This window comes from Athene noctua, chromosome 1, assembly GCF_965140245.1.
Source record: "Athene noctua chromosome 1, bAthNoc1.hap1.1, whole genome shotgun sequence".
Classification (NCBI taxonomy): domain Eukaryota; kingdom Metazoa; phylum Chordata; class Aves; order Strigiformes; family Strigidae; genus Athene; species Athene noctua.
In genome coordinates, this window is record NC_134037.1 from 260,719,755 (window position 1) to 260,740,039 (window position 20,285).

The following is a 20,285-nucleotide window of genomic DNA, read 5'->3' on the forward strand; positions in this document are numbered from 1 at the left end:
GATATCCCAGATGTGTTCTCTGCAGTAGGGATCCCTTTTAGCTGAACCATTTTTAACTGTGTGGAAAGATCCCAGTTCTTTGTCGAAGACAAAAAAATTTGTCGGCAATAAACTTTGGTCTTGCCACTAGAGGGGGACTGCAAGCCGTACACCGTACATCCATCCTGCCGGGCTTCACCAGCCACCTCTCGGTGCTTACACCAGCCCGGCAACTTTAGCAACAGGACCCTCTCTGCTCTGCTGAGCTCTGGGGTGTCACAGCACCCATAAAGGTCAGACCTTACAGCCAAACAAACGTGAAGGGACGTGGACGAGGGAAGCCTGACTGGTGCGATGTCCAGGTGCTTCTCCAGTGATCTGTTTCTGCAGAATGTCACTTTTTATTCCCACACAGCTCCAAAAAGCGTCTTGAGAATGAATGGTGTTGAGTGAAAGCTGAATAGGGTTTGTGGAATCTCCCTGAGTCATGGAGAAGTGTGAATAACCTCCCTCCAGGCCTGGATGAAGGAATGTAACAGCAGCGCTGTTAAACTGGTCAAAGATGAAATGAAGTGCTTCTAGATCCTGGGAGAATAGTGGGCACTTTGAGACTCACCTGTGTGCCAGGCCTGAGCTGCTTGTTCCTTGTCACCTTGCAGGGCTTTTACCCATGTGTTCACCTTCGGCCCAACATTTCGAGCAGAAAACTCGCAGAGTCGCCGGCACCTGGCGGAGTTCTACATGGTGGAGGCTGAGCTGTCCTTTACTGAAAGCCTTCAAGACATCATGCAGGTGGGCACTCCAAATGTCTACGCAGGTCTGGTGCCAGAGCTTCTTCCTCCTCCCTGAGCTGTGCTCTCTGCCCTCAACTGAGGTTGCAGTTCCTCTTGCCCTGTGAGAGCCGGGTAGAGGTTGCACAGGGACTTCCCAAGGATCAGGGTTTTCTCAGCAGAGGTGAAGCCACAGAGGGCATTGGAAGGGAAGTGCAAACACAGCCCTCATCCGAATGGGAGGCTGCACAGTTGCTGTATTGCCAGGAAATGTGTAAATGTGCTTGACTGGTGCTAATGAAAGTGGCACTCCCCATTTCAAAACCTTTAGCATCTCTAGTGAGTGAGCAGTATTTATTCAGTGTGTTCCTTGGTGTGCTCTGTAAAGAGCTCCTCGAATCCTGCACTGAAATATCAAGTAGAAACAACAGTTCATAGCATACACTATTCACTGTGGCTTTAGCAGAAGACTGAAAGAAATCCTTAGTCAGCTAGCTTTTTATTTTTCAGGATTGACCTCTTGGTTGCAGTTTAACCACATGATGGATGCTTATGCATTTTACTAGTCTCAGCATAAGCCAGCTTATGCCCAGCAGGACTTGTGAGTAAACATCCACACGCTGTCATACATCAGATAAGCTCCTTGGAAAGCTATTGAAGAAATAGCCTTAAAAAGAAAAAGCCCTGAGGCACTGGCTACAGATTTATAAAATAACATCCAGGTGGTGGTTTCTTCAGCCTGGATCATATACAGTCTGCTGAGTCAGTACATCCTAACAGCAGAGCGGACATACTCTCTCTTGCGTGTGCTGCTTCTGCATCTTGGATGTCTGGATGGCACTAGGCTGAGGGGACTGATCCATTGGGAATCTCTGTGCTCCATCCTTAACCTCATCCCACTCTTTCATTTCTCTCTCCTTTTCTCCAGGACAGCTTTTTGTATTCTTAGAGCACAGCATATGTATATGTTTACATCTTACTTCCTGAGCCCCCTGTTTCTCTGGGTAATCAGGAGCTGATAAAAATTTTCACTGCTTTTATCTAGTGTAGTAAGCAGGATCTTCTCTTAAGTGGTGTTTGAGCCCTTGAACACAGCATGAACGTATCTGCAGTCTTGTACTGAAAACCCTAGTTTCTTGGCTTTTGAAGTATAGACAACCAGTTCAGACAATTCAGAGAATTAGACTTTAGAACTGTTCTGGAACATGTAGGGCTCTTGCTTGTACGGAAAGGAGGAACTTCCCCCCGCCTTGGCTTGGCTTTTGTTGTTGCTAAACATCTTATGAAGTCTCAGCTTGTGCTCTCCTCTTTCACTTCTTCCCTCTGTCCCAAAGTCTTTGACAAGCATCTTTCCCTATAACAGAAAGTGTCCTGGCAGCCATCGTTTTGCATTCTTCATAGCAAGTCTCCATTGCAACATGCTTGCTTTTGTGATGTTCTCATTTGCCGAAGTGGAGTTCCCGTTTTGTTTATTTTTGAATCATTGGGCAATCTCTCTTTTAAAAAAAAAAAAAAAAAAAAAAAAAAGCAAAAAAACAAAAAACAAACAAACAAACAAAAAAAAACCAAACCTGGCAGCTGCTCTAAAGCTGAAGTTCAGTTTCTTTTTCCCTACATAACTGACCTAAATCCAGTGTTCTCTCATGTATCTGCCCGTTGGGCAGTTTGTCTGTCGTCATCTGCAAGTTCTTTGTTTGGTGCAAAACGCCCAGTTGAATGCCTTGGGGGCTCTTGGCCAGGGTTAGCATCTGAACTTTGTCCTCACATAAAGAGCTGGATTGTTTAAAATTTATTTTTAAAATTGGTATTCAACATTTGGTCTGAATACCTCTTAACTTCAGCAAGTTAGTGTGCTGGGAGTGCTCAGCTTCTTCAGGGACATCTTGAAGTATTTGCTTATACACCATTAAAGAAGAGCCTTTGCTACAAAGATGTGCATGTTTACCATTCACTGATGAGGCTTGAGATCTTTCTCTCACCCAGAGCTCCAAAAGAAACAGCTTTCCTTACAAAATAAAAGGAAAAAGAAGATTTAATAACACAGTTACATGTATTTGGAACAAAGGCCTGAAATCTTAGAGCAGCAGCCTTTTTTCCCCCACTGTAATTGCACAGGGTAGTTCTCAGTTATTCCTAAATTAGTAGCACATTAGTTCTTGTGAAGTCTCATGTGTCTTGATCATGCAATCTAAATTTCTGTTCTGTGCCAAAACGTGTTTTAGCGCTACAAAGAAGCTTAAATACTCACCATACTGGTTTCACAATACTTTCTGTGGAAAGTCCCACGTGCTCGGTGCAGTACTCCACGCTGCATGGCTGGGTGATAGATATATTACCACTCTAGTGTACAGGGTATATGAAAGTGTATCTAAGGAGAGATTCTGTGGCCTCTTTCCATAACAGTCTAATCAAGAAGTTGAGTCAAGTTGCCCCAAAGGCACTCTTCCTCCAAATTGGATGACAAAGAGATGGAGTTAGAAGAAGGTCAGGTAAGACAGTGGAAGGAGTTCAGTTTGTTGAAAGTGTCTCAACTTACTAGGGCCATCGCCCATCCAGTCCCTGAGTTGGAGGTCCAAGGTTTCCAGTCTCATCTGTCCTCCGAGATGCCTGCTGCCACCCTCTCCTTCTCTCTTCAGTGCTATATCATGTAGCCATTTTTGTAGGTCATTATCTTCTCTTTTACCTTTCACTGTCGTGGCAGTGCAATGGATTTAAAGGATCCAACTTCACTCATGGCACTAACGGGATCTCAAAGAGGCCATATGATACAGTCATTATTGAATTTCATCAAATACACATACAAAACCATGCTAAAACCCCATTATTTAGGCTGTAAAGTTGGGAAGTGCCAGAAGGAAGTTTTCCTGAAGGCATTTTGGGGAGTTTATGCGTAGTGTTAGTCTTCCTTTAACAAGATGACATGCTAGCACCACTGTCTTTTTAAGAGATGAAGAATACACCTCTTTAAGATGGAGAATACAATTTAACACATAGTATTTCAGCTCTGTCCTGAGGGCAGACGTATTGTCTTCCACTAGTTATGTACTTCATCAGAATTAATTTTCTGTTATTGCAGCCCAGTGACATGGAGTGTTATTGCCTCCATTTTACAGAAGAGAATTCAGGCATGAAATGAAATCAACAGTAGCACTGATTTGGGGTATTAGTTTCAGGGACTTTAGATCTGAAGCATGGATGGTGTTTGATTTCCAGAATAGTTTGCACTCAAGAGTACTTTTTGTCTTCAGTGTCAAGGCTAAGACAGTTGGGCAAATCTAACTGCAGGCTCAAGGGAACAAACACTGGTAGTCACGTGGGAAGGGTTTGTTCCCTGTATCTTGTGCAGCATGCTTTAGGGACATCGGGGTATCTGCAGGGCTATAGGTTCCTTCTCTGAAGGGGCATCCAGCTGCCATAGCTGAGACTTTGTTTCCTAACTTCCATCAGCATTTATTGTTCAGCTTCGAGGGCCAGTGAGGCAGTGGTCTGACAGAGTCTCCTTCCTTTTGTAACAACAGTGTTTCTCCAGAGTGGGTCCTGAGCTCTCGGTTATATAGCTGAGAGAGGAGACTTTATGACCAAGATCAGATGTGAATCTCCCCTCTGTGTGTGTGTGTGTGTGTGTGAGCCAGCATGAAGGCAAGAAGCAGTGGTCCACTTGGTGAAAGTTTTGTGTGTAAATACCCTGTGATCTACACTGCATCTGTATGCATACCCCAGGTAAATGCATAAACAAAAATCCTACTGGCAGTTCTTGTGATTTATCTGAAAGTGTCTTATGTAAGAAAGATTATGATTTGAACCCTTCTTGTAGTGCACAGCACCTTCAATTTCTGCTGCTGACATTTACTGCTGTTTTGTTGATGATTTTCTCCGTTTCAACTCTGATCATAATTTTATTTGGAAGAGAATAAGCTGCAGTATCGAACGATCCAAGATAAAATTAAACAATACAGTTGGGAGCTGTTCCTCCTTAAAATTGGACAGTTAACCATTAAATTCCACAGCAACATTGGGGAAGGCAAAGATTGATACTGTTGAACTTCTTTGAATGGTGAAAAACAAGAAAGACTGAGAGGGATGAGGGAGAAGGGAAAAGTTTTACCACTGTCCTCCTCGCCTGCCCTCCTACCAGCACAATTTCTACATTTCCATTATGAAGCAACCAAATTAATGGGCTTTTGGACATCAGGAGATTGATCATTGATTCCAATGGCTTTTTCCATGTGTAAGTCTCCTATCAAACACGTTTCTTTCAGGATATGTTCAAACCAATCACTTATATCTCCATCTCACGCGTTCTCTCAAACCAACAAGCCAGTGGTTATGATTCTCCACTTATTTTTCATATAGCCTACTTTCCAATCCTTTATTATATTATCTGCTTAAAGCCTAACTTCTCAGAGCTTTTTTTCTTTTTCCCCCTGTTTTCCCTCCACTCTTCGTGCCTAGTACACATTTGGCATAAATAAGAATAAGAGCAGTGAGGAGGCCAATGTATGACCCACGTGTCTGTCTTTTTTGCCAGGATAAAACCTCAGTCTCAAACCTGGAAATATTTCTCAGATTGTTTTTCCCATACCACCCACATCTTTTTTCCACAAGAGGAAGCTGCTTATGTTGAGTGCTGTGGGAACCTAATTGTTACTTTATCGCACAGTGAGGAAAAAAAGTGCTAATTAAACAACATGCTTTTCTGAAACCAGATGATACTTTCATTTTCTAGAAAGAGGAAGCTTAATGTAAAATCCCTTTGTCTCTACTTGGTGAAACCAGATGAATTGCCAAGAAGTTTTCTAATTTCATTTGCATAAGCCTTTTTCTAGCTACTTTGAAGAAAGTTCAAAGCTGACTGTTTGCTTATTTGCCACTCAGCAGCAGGAATGCTAGCTTTTCATTTCCTCTGTGTTTGAGTAGCAGTAGGGGTAAAACTGTTCATCTGCATATGATAATGCTGTTCCTTTATTTGGATCGTCCCTTTTTTTAAAAAGAGGGCCCAGATTGATGCAGGAGTCTGGAGGCTGGCTCCAGAGGAGTCAAAATAGATTGATTTACCAGCTTCTCTAGGCTGGTGGGATGCAGAGGCGGTTCATCAGCACAGAGCAGTGTTTCAGCAGTTTGGGACAAGTGATGAAGATGAGTTCTTCTAAACATGAGAGTTTGAACAATGTGCCTGAAATCTTGGCTATGTCAGTAGCCCAACTGCTGCTTTTCTGTGCTTTTAGTTCCTTTTACCCTGCAAGACTGGGTTTCTTGCAAGGCAGAGACCTGCCTTTTCCTCTGATCTGCTGACTGAACATCACGTTCACCTTTTCACACTTAGTCTCCCCTGGGCTTTGCAGTGTCTAGGGACTGCTACTCACCTAGATATCAGTGGTGGATACTTTGCTTCTCTCAACTCTGCAGTTAATGAAGCAGTTGTTATGCTCACAGAAAAAAAAACCAAGAATGTGCCAGGGCTGTCAGAGGCCCTTTTTGTTGGGAAAAACCTGGTCCCATCCTAGGCTGAGATGACGTGCAACCCAACTGCTTTGCTGTGTTCCTTACAAAGGAGATGAGAATAAGGAAGGAGATTTTGAAGAAGGGTTGGGATCATCAGTACTACACAGGTATCAGCTACCTGCTTTGTGCAGGTGTAAAACTACAAGGAGTCATGGGAACTCTTAATCTGTGCAACAGCAAGTGTCTTGGATAGTCTGCTTTGCTTAACCGAAAGAGAAAATTACTCTTAAAAATGGGTTGATCAAAATGCAGTGGCATCCCACGTGGGGACTTTTTTCATTTAGAACCAAAATGGCATTTTAATTTCTTCATGGGTGAAGCCCATTTTACTGGATAAGTATATCCAAATTGGATGATAATGTCATTTAGTTAATCCACATTAGTTTATGGAAATTAAACCACATCTTTTTTTAGTTTCTCAAGCATCCTCGCATTGATGCGTCCTTCACTTTAGCTCTCTATTCATCTCTCTACATGTTTTCTTCGCTTTGCTCTTGCTGCGGAGTCTCTCTAGCTGGGATCTGTTTGATGGCTGGCTCTGCACAGTACACATTTATCTTCCTCTCTTTTGGTTCTTCCTCTTCTAACAACAAAGCATAAAACCAGAATTGCTCATTACAGGACAGACACCTCACTAATTTGAGACCAGTCATCACAAATGGTTGTAATGTATGTGTTTGTGGCTGACCAGGGCTGCTTGAATATTTTAGCTGTGCTTTGTTCACTGGAGATACCTGACTTCAGATACTGAGGCCACCAGCAGACACTGAAGCCCTAAACCCATAGTAGAAAGAGGTTCCAGTCCTCTTCAGCTACTGAGCAAGACTGCTAATTAGGAGCATTAGCAAACTGGTACCCTCTCACGCAGTCTGACCGTGCAGGAGGACAGAAGCTCCTTCTGTAACCTTTGGCTGATGTGTACTGTTTTATTTATAGTCTGAGACATCTAAGCAGTGTTAAATTTTCATGCGCTCCTGTTTTCTCTGTTAGGTTATGGAAGATCTTTTCAAGACAGCAACAAGCACTGTGCTCTCCAAATGTCCCCGTGATGTTGAGCTTTTTCATAAATACATGGCTCCTGCCCAAAAGGTAATAAATGTGACAGAAAAGAGTTGCAATTGTGTTACGCATTTTGTGAGCTCTTGGCTATAGAGAGGCTTAATTTTTTTATTATTCTTCTTTGCTGTGTTGTCCTGTGTTAACAAACTGTGAAGAGCTAAAAGTCAGTCTGAGCTTAAGTGATTGTTCAGGGCAACAGAGAGAGGACACACAACTTTCTATAGCTGGTGGCAAGTGTAGTAGAACTGTAGCTGTCACATCTTCTAGTAGCCTCGGAATCATCAGCTCCAATAATCGGGTCCCCTTTCAGCACTAAATGGCCGGGAGTGGATTTTGACCCGTATGTAGATCATAATGCAGACCTACAAATTAAAACTTAGAGGGAAGTAGCTTTTCTGAGTTTCCTCTGAGATCCTAAACCCTTAAGAGTGGCCTTACATTTTTACGTTTTGTTTTGTTTTGACCAAGGACAGGTTGGAACAGATTCTGAAGAACAAATTTGTGACGTAAGTACTTATACTTCAATCGGGAAGAGGGCTTTTGGGGGAAGTTCCTATTTTGTATATGTTCTTGTTCTTTCCCAACTCAATGTCTCCTGCATTAGCATAACGTCTCCAAAAGAGCGTGAACTGCAGTTCCCTTTGTACTGTTCACCAGTTGCCTTGTCATCTCTTCATGAGACGGGCATCTGAATCTGCTGGCTTTTGCTTCCCTGGACAAGATCCTCTTTCTAGAAAATCATCCTCCTGCCAGCATGTACCTGCACACTGGTTTGTTTACGGTCTTGCTTGGTTTTGGCTTTGGTGCTTTGCCTTCTTTCACACTTCAATGACTCTCGTGTTACAAAACTATTTTTTGATACTTTAAAATCCCGGTTGTTTTTCTGTATCCAACTGCTTGTGCAACTCCTTTTCCCAGTTTTCTGTGTGCTAAAGAACTTGAAGGGTTCTGGTTTCCCTCCTTGGCCTCCAATAATATCTCCTCTTGCCTGTCTCTTCAAATAATCACTTCAAAAAACACTGCTTTGCCTGTTAACCAGGTGCAGCTACGCTTGGGCAACAGGATCATGATAGATCCTCCCTGTGCCTTGTGCCTGCATGAGCCCCATGGGAGAGACCTCAGTGAAGTCACTGCCTCCCTGTTTCAGCCCTTCTCTCTTTGGACCTAACTGATATTCCTGAGAGGACAGAGTTGTACTCAGCTTTTTTTCATGGTCCAAGGAAAAAGAGAGTGAGTCAGCTCATGTTCCTCTCTCTCTTCATCAGCTGCTGGCAGATCTGTGGCATTCCTGGCTTACACACATCAGTTACACGCGTTGAACCTGTGCCAGTGATATACCTCATTTGGACCATGGCCTCACATAACCCAAACACATGGAGCAATGTATTCTTTCTTGAGGTATTTCCTCCAGAAGCCTTCCTGTATTAGTGAAACCTTGTAGCTGTGTGTAAAGAGCTCGCACTCTTCAGGGAATTTGGTTTGTAATTGGATTTAGCCGGTGACACAGAGAGATGAAATTATTGTGATCAGGTTACTCTTTCTTCTCTCTGTCCACAACATTTTCTTCGTATGTGGAAAACTTGTCAGCAAAAGTATCTTCCACTGTATCTTGATTTCCAGTTATCAAACCTGCAGCATCTTTCACTGCATTTTTTTATGTTTCCTCTGCCATGATGCTGTTCTTTTTTTACTGGTGGAAGTTGGTGGAAAATCTGCTCTCACATCTGTCAGAGGAGCAGAGAAACATTGTCACAAATAGATCTCACCGGTTTTGCAAAGTAAAATGAAAATGTTTGAGCTATAAGCCCTTTGCACTATGGCCTCTTGTTTTTGCCTAACACCATCCTGAACGGTAGAGATATGTTGTTGGAGCTATGCCCATGAGAGCAAATTGTTTTCTTGAAAAAAATGCACGAATTTCTATGAAGCAATTCTCCACAGAGCTCGCTTCCGAGTGAAATGCAACATAGCAATAATGCAAAAGTATCTTGAGAGCTTAGCACTTCCTGCTCTGCATGTAGCTGAAGCACAAGCAAACGGGGTTCTTTGCCATGTAAAATGGTTTTTGGATTCTGTCCAAAGAAGCATTGCTGGGAAGTCTGACATCACAGCACAAGTTGGCATGGCGGTGGGGAAATGCCTCCTTAATTTTCCAGTGTGGCACTTAGCCAGAAAACTTTCTTGTTATTCCTTTCATAGTTATCTTAGAGACTTTTTTTTTTTTCCTCTTGCAGAATTTCCTACAGTGAAGCAGTGGAAATTTTGAAGCGAGCTTCTCAAACTTTCACTTTCAAGCCAGAGGTAGGTAGATACCTGGTGTCTTGTCCCTGTGCCCTGTTCATGTGCACAGCCAGCCTGAACTTTGTAGATCTCCTTTCTGTCTTTCTGATACCACGAGACATTACTTAGCACAGGTTATCTGCTTCCTGGGGTGTTTGCTCAGTTGTAACTCAGGTGTAACTTTTGCCCTTCAGGCTTGAAATGGGAACAATGTAAAGAGTGAGATCTGTAGCAGAACAACTGTAGTGTTTTCAGGGAAGGGATGAGTTTGCTGTTGAAGAACCAAGGATTTAGCAAAGGCACTTCTCTTTATGTGAGTGGTGCTGAGTGTGTTGTGGATTCAGTAGCAGTCATCTAAGGAGAGTTGCTGCAATACTCCTCAAACAAAGGAATGATACTAGAAAAGCACCAAAAGTTTGACAAGGACTAATAAGCCAAAACCCTGTCAAAATACCATGTAGTCTAGATGTAGGTAGAGGGAATCACTTGTCTTTCCAAAGCATAGTTGTTGATAGGGAAAAAGAATCATATGCTAGTCCTTCTAACACTGTTAGATTATGGTTTTCTAAAAATCATCTATTTCCCAATTTCAAACATACACACACTAATAGGGAGGGCATTTCTGGTGGTGCTCACCTCATGTGTATTCTGATTAATCTTTATTTCATTCTGATGCTTTGAGGGAAATAGCCCTCTGGCTGAAGCCACCTTTGTAGCCAGTTGGGTAATTGTCTTGTCTCTGTGTACAAGTGAGTGTAGAGTCTCAGATCCTGTGCCTGTACTACCTTGATCTGAGATGGCAAACTCAGGATATTTTCAGATGAGGAGAGTCAGCAGAATATCTGTTTCCCCCTTCCCTTTCCACTGCCCCAGTATTCTTTGCCCATCATATAATGGACTGGAGGTCTCTAGTCAAAAGCCACAGAATTTATAACAGCGCTGTGAGAAGGGAGAAGTGAAGGGCATTGCAGAAGTCCAAGGTCTCTGATAACAAAGAATTGGTTAATAGGATGCTGGGTTTTCTTAAGCGAGAATTAATGTAGCATGTAACAGGACGCAGCAGGGAAGAGAGTGGTCAGCCTAGCAAAGCTGATTGCTGTATACAGAAGGTAATACTGAAATAAGGCCGGTTTACTGGGTTGAGTAAGCTGATTTTGGATAGGTTCCTATTTCCCTTAAGCTATGCGGAGTGTGGTTTTGGGATTTTGTTTTGGTTTGTTTCGGGTTTTTTTTTCTGATTTGATACCAGATGCTTGGACTTGATGCAGGGATGATCTGGCCATGTTTTGTGAAAGTTAAACCATATTATTTTCACTGCTTTGCCCTGCCTTAAAACTCGTGAAACTCTGTGTGCTTAGCAGATTTTCCTGGTGGTCTGCGTGAGAAGTTGCTGTGCTTAGTTCCATGTTATTCAAAGTCTGTACTGGGTCTGGCTGAGCTGGAATTGGTTTTCCCCTACAGCAGCCCTCACGGTGCTGTGTTTTGTGTTGGGGGCTGGCAGGGTGTTGATAGCACCCTGATGTTGTGGCCGCTGCTGAGTGGTGCTCACACAGCACCAAGGCTCTTTCTGACATTTTTTCCCCCGCAGTGGGACGGGGTGGGGAAGATCTTGGGAGGGGGCACAGCCAGGACAGCTGACGCCAGCTGACCAAAGGGATATTCCAGACCATGTGATGTCTGCTCAAGTATAAAGCTGGGAAAAAGGAGGAAGGGGGTCACCCTTGGTCCTCTGAGGCAACCACTACACATATGGGAGCCCTGCTCCTGAGAGGGCCCGACATCACCTCTTCACGGGAAGTAGAGAATCAATCTCTTTTCTTTTTTTTGCTTCTGTGAGCGGACCTTTGCTTTGCTTATATTAAAACTGCTTTTGTTTTACCCACAAGGGTTGGTGGTTTGGTTTTTTTTCCTATCTTATTTTCTTTCCCCTCTTTGCCCTGTTGAGAAAACAAGGGGAAAGGGGGGGAAGTGATAGAGCGATTCGGTGTGTACCTGGCATTTAGCCAAGGTCAAACCACCACAATGTCTCTCCTGCACAGGGATTTTGTTGTGTCTCTTGCCACAGGCAAGATAACACTAAAGCAGGATTCCAGGTTCCTTTTGCTGTCTTTACAGTGGGGCTGTGACCTCCAAACAGAACATGAAAAGTATCTGGTGAAGCACTGTGGTGAAGTGCCCGTGTTTGTGATTAACTACCCATACGACCTCAAACCTTTCTACATGCGGGACAATGAAGATGGACCTCAGCATACAGTGAGTCCATGGGTCACACTTGCACTGCTTTTTTAGCTAGGCATGTGTTTTAGCCTTCTGATAAACAGATGAGGGTAGTCTTCTGCTGGGCCTCCACTCAAGAAGTCCGGGGTAAGACATGACCCTCAACTGATCCTCTCCAGCCTTTTTCCTGTTATAGAGAAGAAAACCCCAAAGCAGGAACAGCAGGAGGAGGACGATTAAGGAGTTGGATAGCGTTTTTGCTTAAGTCCCTTAAGTTTGCCACAGTTTATTTGTTTTCCTGGTAAACTTCTGTACTACTAGATGAAATGCCTAGAATTGCATGGCTCCCAGCAGTCCGTGGTTCTGTTGTCATCCAAATGTAGCATCCATGTAATCCCCAGACAGCAGATGGGCACAAGAAGTAAGCTCTTTTTCCACAAGTCTCATGCTTTGAAGGTGTGATTTCACAATTGAACTGAGAACCTAAAGCATTGCTTCTGCTAAAAAGAACACAACTATCCCACCACGTACCACTGTCACTTCAGTGGTTTTAATACTAGCAACAGTTCAGCTGTTGGATATGAAAAGTAACCCTAGAAAACAAAACCCAAGAGACAGCCAGACCAAACCTAACAGCGTAAGTGGTGACACTGGGATCCTAAGACTTGGATCCAGCACAAGTGCTGTTGATCCACTGGTATCGTTACCACTACAGCTGGCTCAAGGAGTGGTGGGGGCAGACAGGGGGCAAACACAAGTTACAGCACCAGAGCAGCTTAAACTCTAAGGGAATCAGGTCTTCAGAAAACTTCCCTGTGTGTCTTTGCTTCCTTGTGAGCTGCTGTTGGGTTCTTTATACCCTGCACAGGCTTGCCTACAGGCACAGGTTGTCACCGGAGTAACCTGGTGGGATTCAGTTCACACCACCTGCTGTAGGTGTCCTCAGGCTGGAACATCACTGCACTATTTCAGGTTTTCTGTAGACTTAACTGATGATTATCAATGTAAAGTTCCCTCCCAGCCTTCTCCTGTCAACCAGAGACTTCTCAAGCATGTACAAATACTTACCTACGTGTCCTGGACTCTGGAAGAATTACAGTAGCTTTTTACAAACCACCATACAATCTTCTGCCGTACGCTGTATGCTATGTGCATGACTTTAATTAGCTTTCTTTCTGTTAAGGTTGCAGCTGTTGATCTCCTCGTGCCAGGAATAGGGGAGTTGTGTGGAGGCAGCTTGAGAGAGGAGCGACTGCCCTTCCTGAAATCCCGCTTACAGAGGTAGGGAAGACCCATAGGTGCCAGGAGACCTGACCGAGATAGTGTTTCAGCAACCCTCAGTGGTTGGCGAGACAGAGGAGTGGAAGGGCAACTAACGGTATTTAACAGAAGCCTGTTTTTGTCATAGAGATACCTACAACTGAAGCACGAGAACTTCTTTACAGTTTGCAATCACCTATTCAGATAAGTAGGTGTGCAAACTGGCTCTTTGTTTTAGCTCATCAAAGAAGAAGAGTTTATTTTATGCGAGGAGACCAGGGCAGCAGAATGCCTCAGCTCTGCTGGGACTGTCTGTAACAGGGTCTGATGTGAGGCACTGCATCCTTGAGCCTTTTCTTTGCAGCTTTTGTGTCCAAGAGTGGATTGCAAAGGTGGAAGTTGTCACGTAGACAGAGCTTAAAGATATTTATTACATTGTGTAATTGAGGAACTGCAGTTTTGGTTAGAAGCTTTGCTAGATGTGATGCAGACAGCCTCAGTGGCATCATTTCAGAGAATATGGTTCTTTGTTAACACTTTGGTGGGAAGCTTCACTGGAAGTGCCCAGGATTTGAACAGTGTCATATGGACTCTTTTTCTGCTGCTTTGTTCTGGATCATGTGACTTTGAGTAATCTTAGGCTAAATTCAGTCTCAGAATATTAAAGCTGCTGCTTAGTTAAAAATAATTGACGTTATAGATGGGGTAATTCTCCATAGACAATTACTCCCTGGATCCTGTCTGATTGCTCAAAAGAAGCTTTCACATAATCACAGGATGCTTTTGGGTAGAAGGGACCTTTAAAACTCCTCTAATCCAGCCCGCCTGCCACAGGCAGGGTCACCCTCCACTAGACCAGGTTGCTCAAAGCCCCGTCCAACCTGGCCTTGAACCCTTCCCTCTGGACCAATCATACACTTGTGGAAAGCAATTCTGGAGGAGCATTAATCCCAGAGCAACACCATTTGCACATTGGGAATAAATTTGTTGCTTAAATCAGCCACATGCTCACAGAGATATATCTAGTCAGTGGAGAAGAGCAAAATCCATTTCAATATAATGGATCCAAAAGGCGTAGGGCAATTAAAATCATCAGAACATTGGTTCTCAATTTGTGGTGTAGGATGATGTTACTCCCTGTGCTTCCTCCTGCTTTCCCTGTGAACTCTCTTCAGCTGACCCAAAGTACGTTGTTGCTTGCTGTACTTTTTCACTTGAAATTGTTGCCAGTAAAATCTATAGAGTCCACAACCCTCAAGGTGTGGGGCTGGAGGAGGGGTCTGTGTGGAGGTTGAAGCCAGACTTTCTTGTTTGTCAGGAAAGTCATAGGAATTATTTCAAGCTACAAGTAGGGTGTGTCCTCAGTGACCTTCGAGTACAGCTCTGTATTGAAGATGACCTGGAAAAATAACAGCTCTTTTCACGTGTTTTTCTCAATTTTGAGTACTTGGGATCTGATCTGCTGAGCCCAAATACTTTGTTAAGGCTTTTAAATTCTACTTCCTGCAGACCCAGCATATCTAAGAGAGATAAAGAACAGGATTATTGTCTTTTCATACACACTTCATGCTATAGTTTTCCAAGACTCGGTGAGGGCTAGCTGCAGTGCACTGAAGATGAGAGAAGTGGTCTCTCATTGCCTACAGAGTTTTCTGTTCGTGTTCAGAGAAATGGGGAAAAAAAAAAAAAAACAACAGATAAATTTGTTCTAGTTCTGCCAGGGCAGGAAAAGAAGAGATGGTACACTGGTGACAATTAGAAAAAGAAGTATTTTATTTAGTAGTTTTTCAGAAGTTGACACACATTGATAAAGCTACGGGTGTTCAGTGGTTTTGTGCACAGTGAAAGGGGAACCATGTAGCCACACACGTGAAGAGAGTTTGACTCATAAAGGAGGTTGGCTGCGTCTCATGGTAAATTTAATATTCAGGCCTGTACTCTCCAAACATTCACAAGTAGAGGTTACTGATACGCTTAAAGTTAAGAATATGCACAAGTCTTTGCATGAAGCTGGGATAAACCCTGCATGTTGACAAAACAAACTTTGCATTTTAAGAAGCATGTTGGGAATCTGTTCAAGATTGTCTGCCAATTACCACAACTGACAACCACTGATCATGTCTTCCCTTAATTTCCTGCCTTTCCTTTTTGGACCGAGTTTAGTCATCAGACCCTCCCTTTTCTTGTAGCATTCTCTTCAGGCAGCAAGTGCTGCTTGTGCGAATCTCCTCTGTTCCTTTACTTACCAAGGGGTTTTCTTTTTGTTCCACAGATTAGGACTCGCAGATGCCTACCAATGGTAAGACACTATCTTGGTCTGCAAGCTCTATTTCTTCTTTTGGGACTCTTTAAATAATTATTTCCTTTTTTTTTTTTTGATCCTGTTCTTGAGGGGACATTTCTTGGCCCAATTGCCCTGCAGTCACTGCCAGTCTAAGTGGAACAGCCAGTTCATTTAAACAAGGTTTAATCTAATGCTACTTAGTTTACCTTCCCAATTTGTCCACTCACAGCACAGGTCATTCCTTTCAGGGTTGCATGAAGTGGATTAATTTACAAACCCATAATGATTTTTGATATTAAATCATTAGGCTGTCTTCAGAGTTGAATAGATTCTGACTGCCATTGCATGAGATAAACAGGTTACAGAACCACAAGCAATTTGTGACCTTTAACAGCTCTATGAATAACTCCCTTTGCAAGTGACAGGGCAATTGGGTCGAAAAATCTTCCCTAACAAAGCGGTTGAAGCAATTAAAACTGTCCTGCTGAGGAGACAGATCAACCTTTGAATTAATGGTTTAGCCTATTAAAACGACAGAAGGATCTTAGTGTTCCTCTTGACAAGTGTTTCTTGATATGTACTTTGTCACAACTACTGAGAGGGTGATAGTGCAGAGAATTTTAAATTTAGAAGAGTATATTCAAATACTCTGTAGTATTTGGGTTGATCATTAGGGAGGCTCTCTTGGGGGGAAAAAAAAAAAAAAAGAGTAAGTGTAGGATTGTTCACCTTCCCACAATACGAAATCACTCAGGAACTCAGCCCAGTGCATGGCAGACCTTTCCGTCATCCATTTGCAAACTGGGTGAATTAAATGTCGTCTTTTGTTTGCATTTATGGGCCAGAATACACCATATCACTTCATCTGAGGGAAGGATTATCCTCACCAAGGATGATCAGTTGTGTGGTTAGATGCTGCGATATAGCCTGAGGAAGTCTGCTGTTCAGTGACAGAGCCTTCCAGCACTACTAAGAGCCTTCAGCCCTGCCTCATGCTTCCCTTAAGAGATGATTAAGACATTGCCCATCAGCCATTTGCATTTTCCTGTGATATGTAGCAATCACATTCTGGAAATTCTTTCCTCCTGTGATGTCGTTTTGGAGGCTCTGTTCTCTCCGGTCCATCATAGATGATGTAACTTCCCAGAGAAGATTAAAACTGTTGTTATCCCCTGCCATAGCAGGGGCTGGTGTCCTGGGAAGGTGCAGGATAGGAGCAATCCTGGATGCTTCTGGACTACAGTCCAGAATCTGCCAGAAAACAGGTACATGGTTTGCCAGCATCCATCTTTTCAGTGGAGGCAGCAGGAGAGATTGAAATTAATCTTCTCCAATTTAGTGATTGAATTTAGTCTCCAAAGCTGGCTCATAAACTCCTTGAACAACAGTTGAGTCATTCCTTTTTAAATATATTTGCTGACTTTAGAATGGGCAGCTGTGTGAGATGTGGTCCCTTTTTAAATCTCTTACATATTGCTCTATCTCTGTTTCTACCTGTTTTCTTCTCCCACTAAGTGTGAGGATATTGTGGGGGTCACTACTTCCAGGACAGCTTCAGGAGTGCCTTGTTTGTGAGAGAATCGTTTGGTGAAGAGGCGACTGATGATCTGAAATACTGTTGTGCTTCTGCCCATTCCTACCTTTTAAAAAGCTTTTCCAAAAAAAAAAGTAGATAAATCTTCCACCTTTGGAAGTAGATAGAACTTCCACCTTTGACGTGGTCAAAGTCCTCTGAGTCGTCTTCAGTTCACTACATTTTTCCTGTTGTGCGGGTTTCTTTCCGTAAAGAATATGAGTCGCAAAAGTATTTGGCGTGATTTTTCAGAGTTATTTTATCTTATTTTCACACTCCTTCCTTTGAACTGTAGATGGAAAAGAGCTCAGTGCTGTAGATGCTGATCTTGGCTAGACGTGGAGAGCTTTGTGGAAGTGAGGTGGGAAAGTCAAGCGATCAGAGTTTACTCTGGAAAATCACTTGCTTTCTTTGTGGCCAGGGAGTTTTGAATATATTGCCTTGTAAACAGGGAACCTGACCCTGTTTGCAGCCTCCAGGTGCCAGCTTAGCAGAGCAACAACAAAACAGGTACTTTGTAATGAACGACATGTCCCCACAACCATCAGCTTGAGCAGCATTTCAGGCAGTCTTTCTACATGTAAGGCACCCATTTCCTCACTGATCATCATCAAGCTCATCAGCAGAGAAGATGGCCTCACACTGAAACCTTTACAGTCCAGGTACCTTTCTGATCTTCTGTTGTAATGCTGGTGAAAGTGCATAGTGGCAGAGCAGTGTTATCTGCCAGCTTAGGATGGATATTACTGTGTTGTCTTGGCCTTGCTCCTGTTCTGGATAAAGGTTGAGCTGCGTTGGGCTCTTTAACTTCTAATTTTCTTGGAAGCTTGAATGCCAGTGTGTTCTGCTGTGTGTCAAGGTAGAAAGGAGGAGTTGGACTTGAGGAACAGCAGCACTGGTGAGCCACTTGCAATCCATGGCCAGTGATGGCATTCGTATCATCCTTTAACCTCCTTCAGAGGCCAGTGAAAACAGGTAGCCCATTGTTCTCCTTAGTAGCCACCTGGTCCTATTTCTCCTGCTTTGGGGAAGAACCCAAGCGCTGTGCTGGGCCATACAGAAGCAGGCAGAACGTCGGTGCTAAAGCCAGCCAAACCGTGCCCAAACCCTACTGGTGGCAATGGGAGTGCTTTAGGTTGACCTCCCTGAATGCTTTTCTTGTGGATTCCCAGAAAGTTAAGAGCAGAGCCGAAGCAGCCTGAAACCAAAGACAGAGTTTTACCCAGCATCAGAACCTGGCAATGCTTTGCGTGTTTATTTCCTGAAACATTCAACAGAATGGTCTTTCAAATGTCATTTCACTAGTAGTTTTTCATTTCCCTCTTTTTTTTTTTCCTTTTTTTTTTTTTCTTGTAGAATATTCAGCTTCACGGACTGTAATATCTTTTGTTCTTTCAGCCTTACGTTTTTCAAGCTAGCTGCAGAGGCTTTAGTATAACAAGGGGTTTACATAAAAGATAAAGATTATATTTGTTTTGAAAGGAAACCGAAAAGAATACATTCTGCTTATGAATGGTCACTAAGAGAGTACTGAGCTTCACAGTGCCTTGCCGTGCAACACAGGGGCTCATGATGCTGATAAAAGGGTATAGATTTTTTAAAGGATGAAAGGAAATGCTCTTCTAACTTGGCACGTAACAAGCTCCTGGAATTCATTGCTGGGGGACGTTGTTGCAGTACATACTTCAGTAAGATTCAAATCTCTGAAGAACTACCAGTCCTCCAGGTCCAGAACGTGAATGTTGGGACTTGCTGGGGTCTCAGAAACTTCTTTTCCCCATGGAATAATGCTGCACAGTCCCCCAGCTGCCAATGGAGGGCTCAGCTCTCCTCTTAAGTATGAACTGCTAGGAGAAACAGCTAGACTAGTTCATGACTGTTTTTGAGGTGAGAAGCATCCAATGTCTGGAGACTATAGAATGAAGGAAAACCTCAGGGAGCATTTTCCAGCCTAAAGGGAATTTTCTCTTCATCTGCAGGCAGTTACTTTTTCTTTCATCTGGGAAGAATGGAACATTTCTCAATTCCTTTGCTGCTTCTAAGCACAGTCATCAGAAAGGATTCACAGTCTTGATCCTCGGCATGTTTAATTCAATGGACTTTTTCCATTAACTTTAATGGGTTTTGTTTCGCTCCTTTTGCCAAAACGTCTTCTCAAAGTGCTTTGAGATCTACAGATGAAAGTCCTGGATAAGCAAGGGTAGAATTTATTATTATTGTTCATCTGGAAGAAGCTGAGTTATTTCATCTCCTTACAATGATTTTATAAACTCTGTTGCCAGCAGAAGGGGAGAAAATATGCTAGGCTTGGTCTCAACTGTCTTTGCACAGGCTGAGATATGCTTGTAGACGTCATCAGAAATGTTTGTGCTGTTATTTATATTACTAGTTGCAGCTAGAGTTGTCACCAGCTGGTTTGCCAGTTCTGCTCAGAGCTACTGAGCTGGTACAGATCGATCTTCCACGGCCAGCACCCATATCCTTCACGTTTTCAAGGTCTGTCTTATTTTTCACAAGTCACCACACTCAGCATCAGATCTGCCCATCACCTTCCTTTGCAAACCCTTGAAAAGCTGCTAAGTGGAGCTCCCCGGGGGCAGTTCCAAGTGTATTAGCAGAAAGTCTTAATGCGGTCTGTATGAAGTGGGTAGAGATGAAGACCACCATGCTGTCGCACAGCCTATGTGGTCACATCCTAAGCATAATCTTCATCACAGGGTGTGGGGTGGCTACAACTGAGCCTTAGCAAGCCAAGCTAACACCCAGCAGCACAGATGGAAAGCATGTGGGTCCCAGGCATCAGAAAACGTCCGTCTCACTCCTAAGCCTGCTGTTCAGCTTGCAGGATAGGCATAACCGTGCTTCGTGTCTCAGGGGGTAGTAGGAAGGGGCAAGAAGTTCTGTAATCCTGTGAAGTTCTGCTTCTGGTTTTACTACTTGGGCAGTGGAGGGGAAAAAACACTGAAGACTGGATTGAGTGTAATAAACAGCCTCCCAAATTTGAACTGCTATTAACAAACTGCAAGGAAAAATAATATTTCGTGGTATAGAAGGCATACTGTCAAACTGAGTCTGCCAGGCGATCTCTTGCAGCTGTAGAATTTGTTGGAAAGTGTTTTTATTTTGCAAGTAAAGGTGATCAGGGGCATTGCTTTGGCTTCGCTCTGTTAAAATGTGGTCTTCAAGCCAACAAAATTCTGAAGTCCAAGCAAGCACACATATTTACATATTTAAGTGTACTTGCTTAAATATGTATGTATCTATAATGTATATTTTACATATTACTATATATAAATATATATATACACACACAAATACACTTTTTCCTTGCAGCTTAACAGTAGTTAAAAGTTGGGAAGCC

At 43.1% G+C, this 20,285-nt stretch overlaps 1 protein-coding gene across 14 annotated transcripts in view; it reads left to right on the plus strand.

The window, feature by feature from the left end:
• Positions 1–20,285, plus strand: part of NARS2 (asparaginyl-tRNA synthetase 2, mitochondrial) — a 53,756-nt gene that overhangs the window by 31,435 nt on the left and 2,036 nt on the right. For 5 of the 14 annotated variants that reach the window (XM_074932699.1, XM_074932714.1, XM_074932750.1 and 2 more), the window contains 7 exons: positions 639–771; positions 7,242–7,340; positions 7,779–7,816; positions 9,545–9,611; positions 11,706–11,843; positions 12,991–13,088; positions 15,340–15,366. In XM_074932699.1, coding sequence (XP_074788800.1) covers positions 639–771; positions 7,242–7,340; positions 7,779–7,816; positions 9,545–9,611; positions 11,706–11,843; positions 12,991–13,088; positions 15,340–15,366 — 600 coding nt within the window. Of the gene's footprint in view, positions 1–638; positions 772–7,241; positions 7,374–7,778; positions 7,817–9,544; positions 9,640–11,655; positions 11,844–12,990; positions 13,089–15,339; positions 15,367–20,285 lie in introns of all 14 variants that reach the window. The other 9 variants (XM_074932704.1, XM_074932722.1, XM_074932690.1 and 6 more) reach the window with 8 other exon arrangements.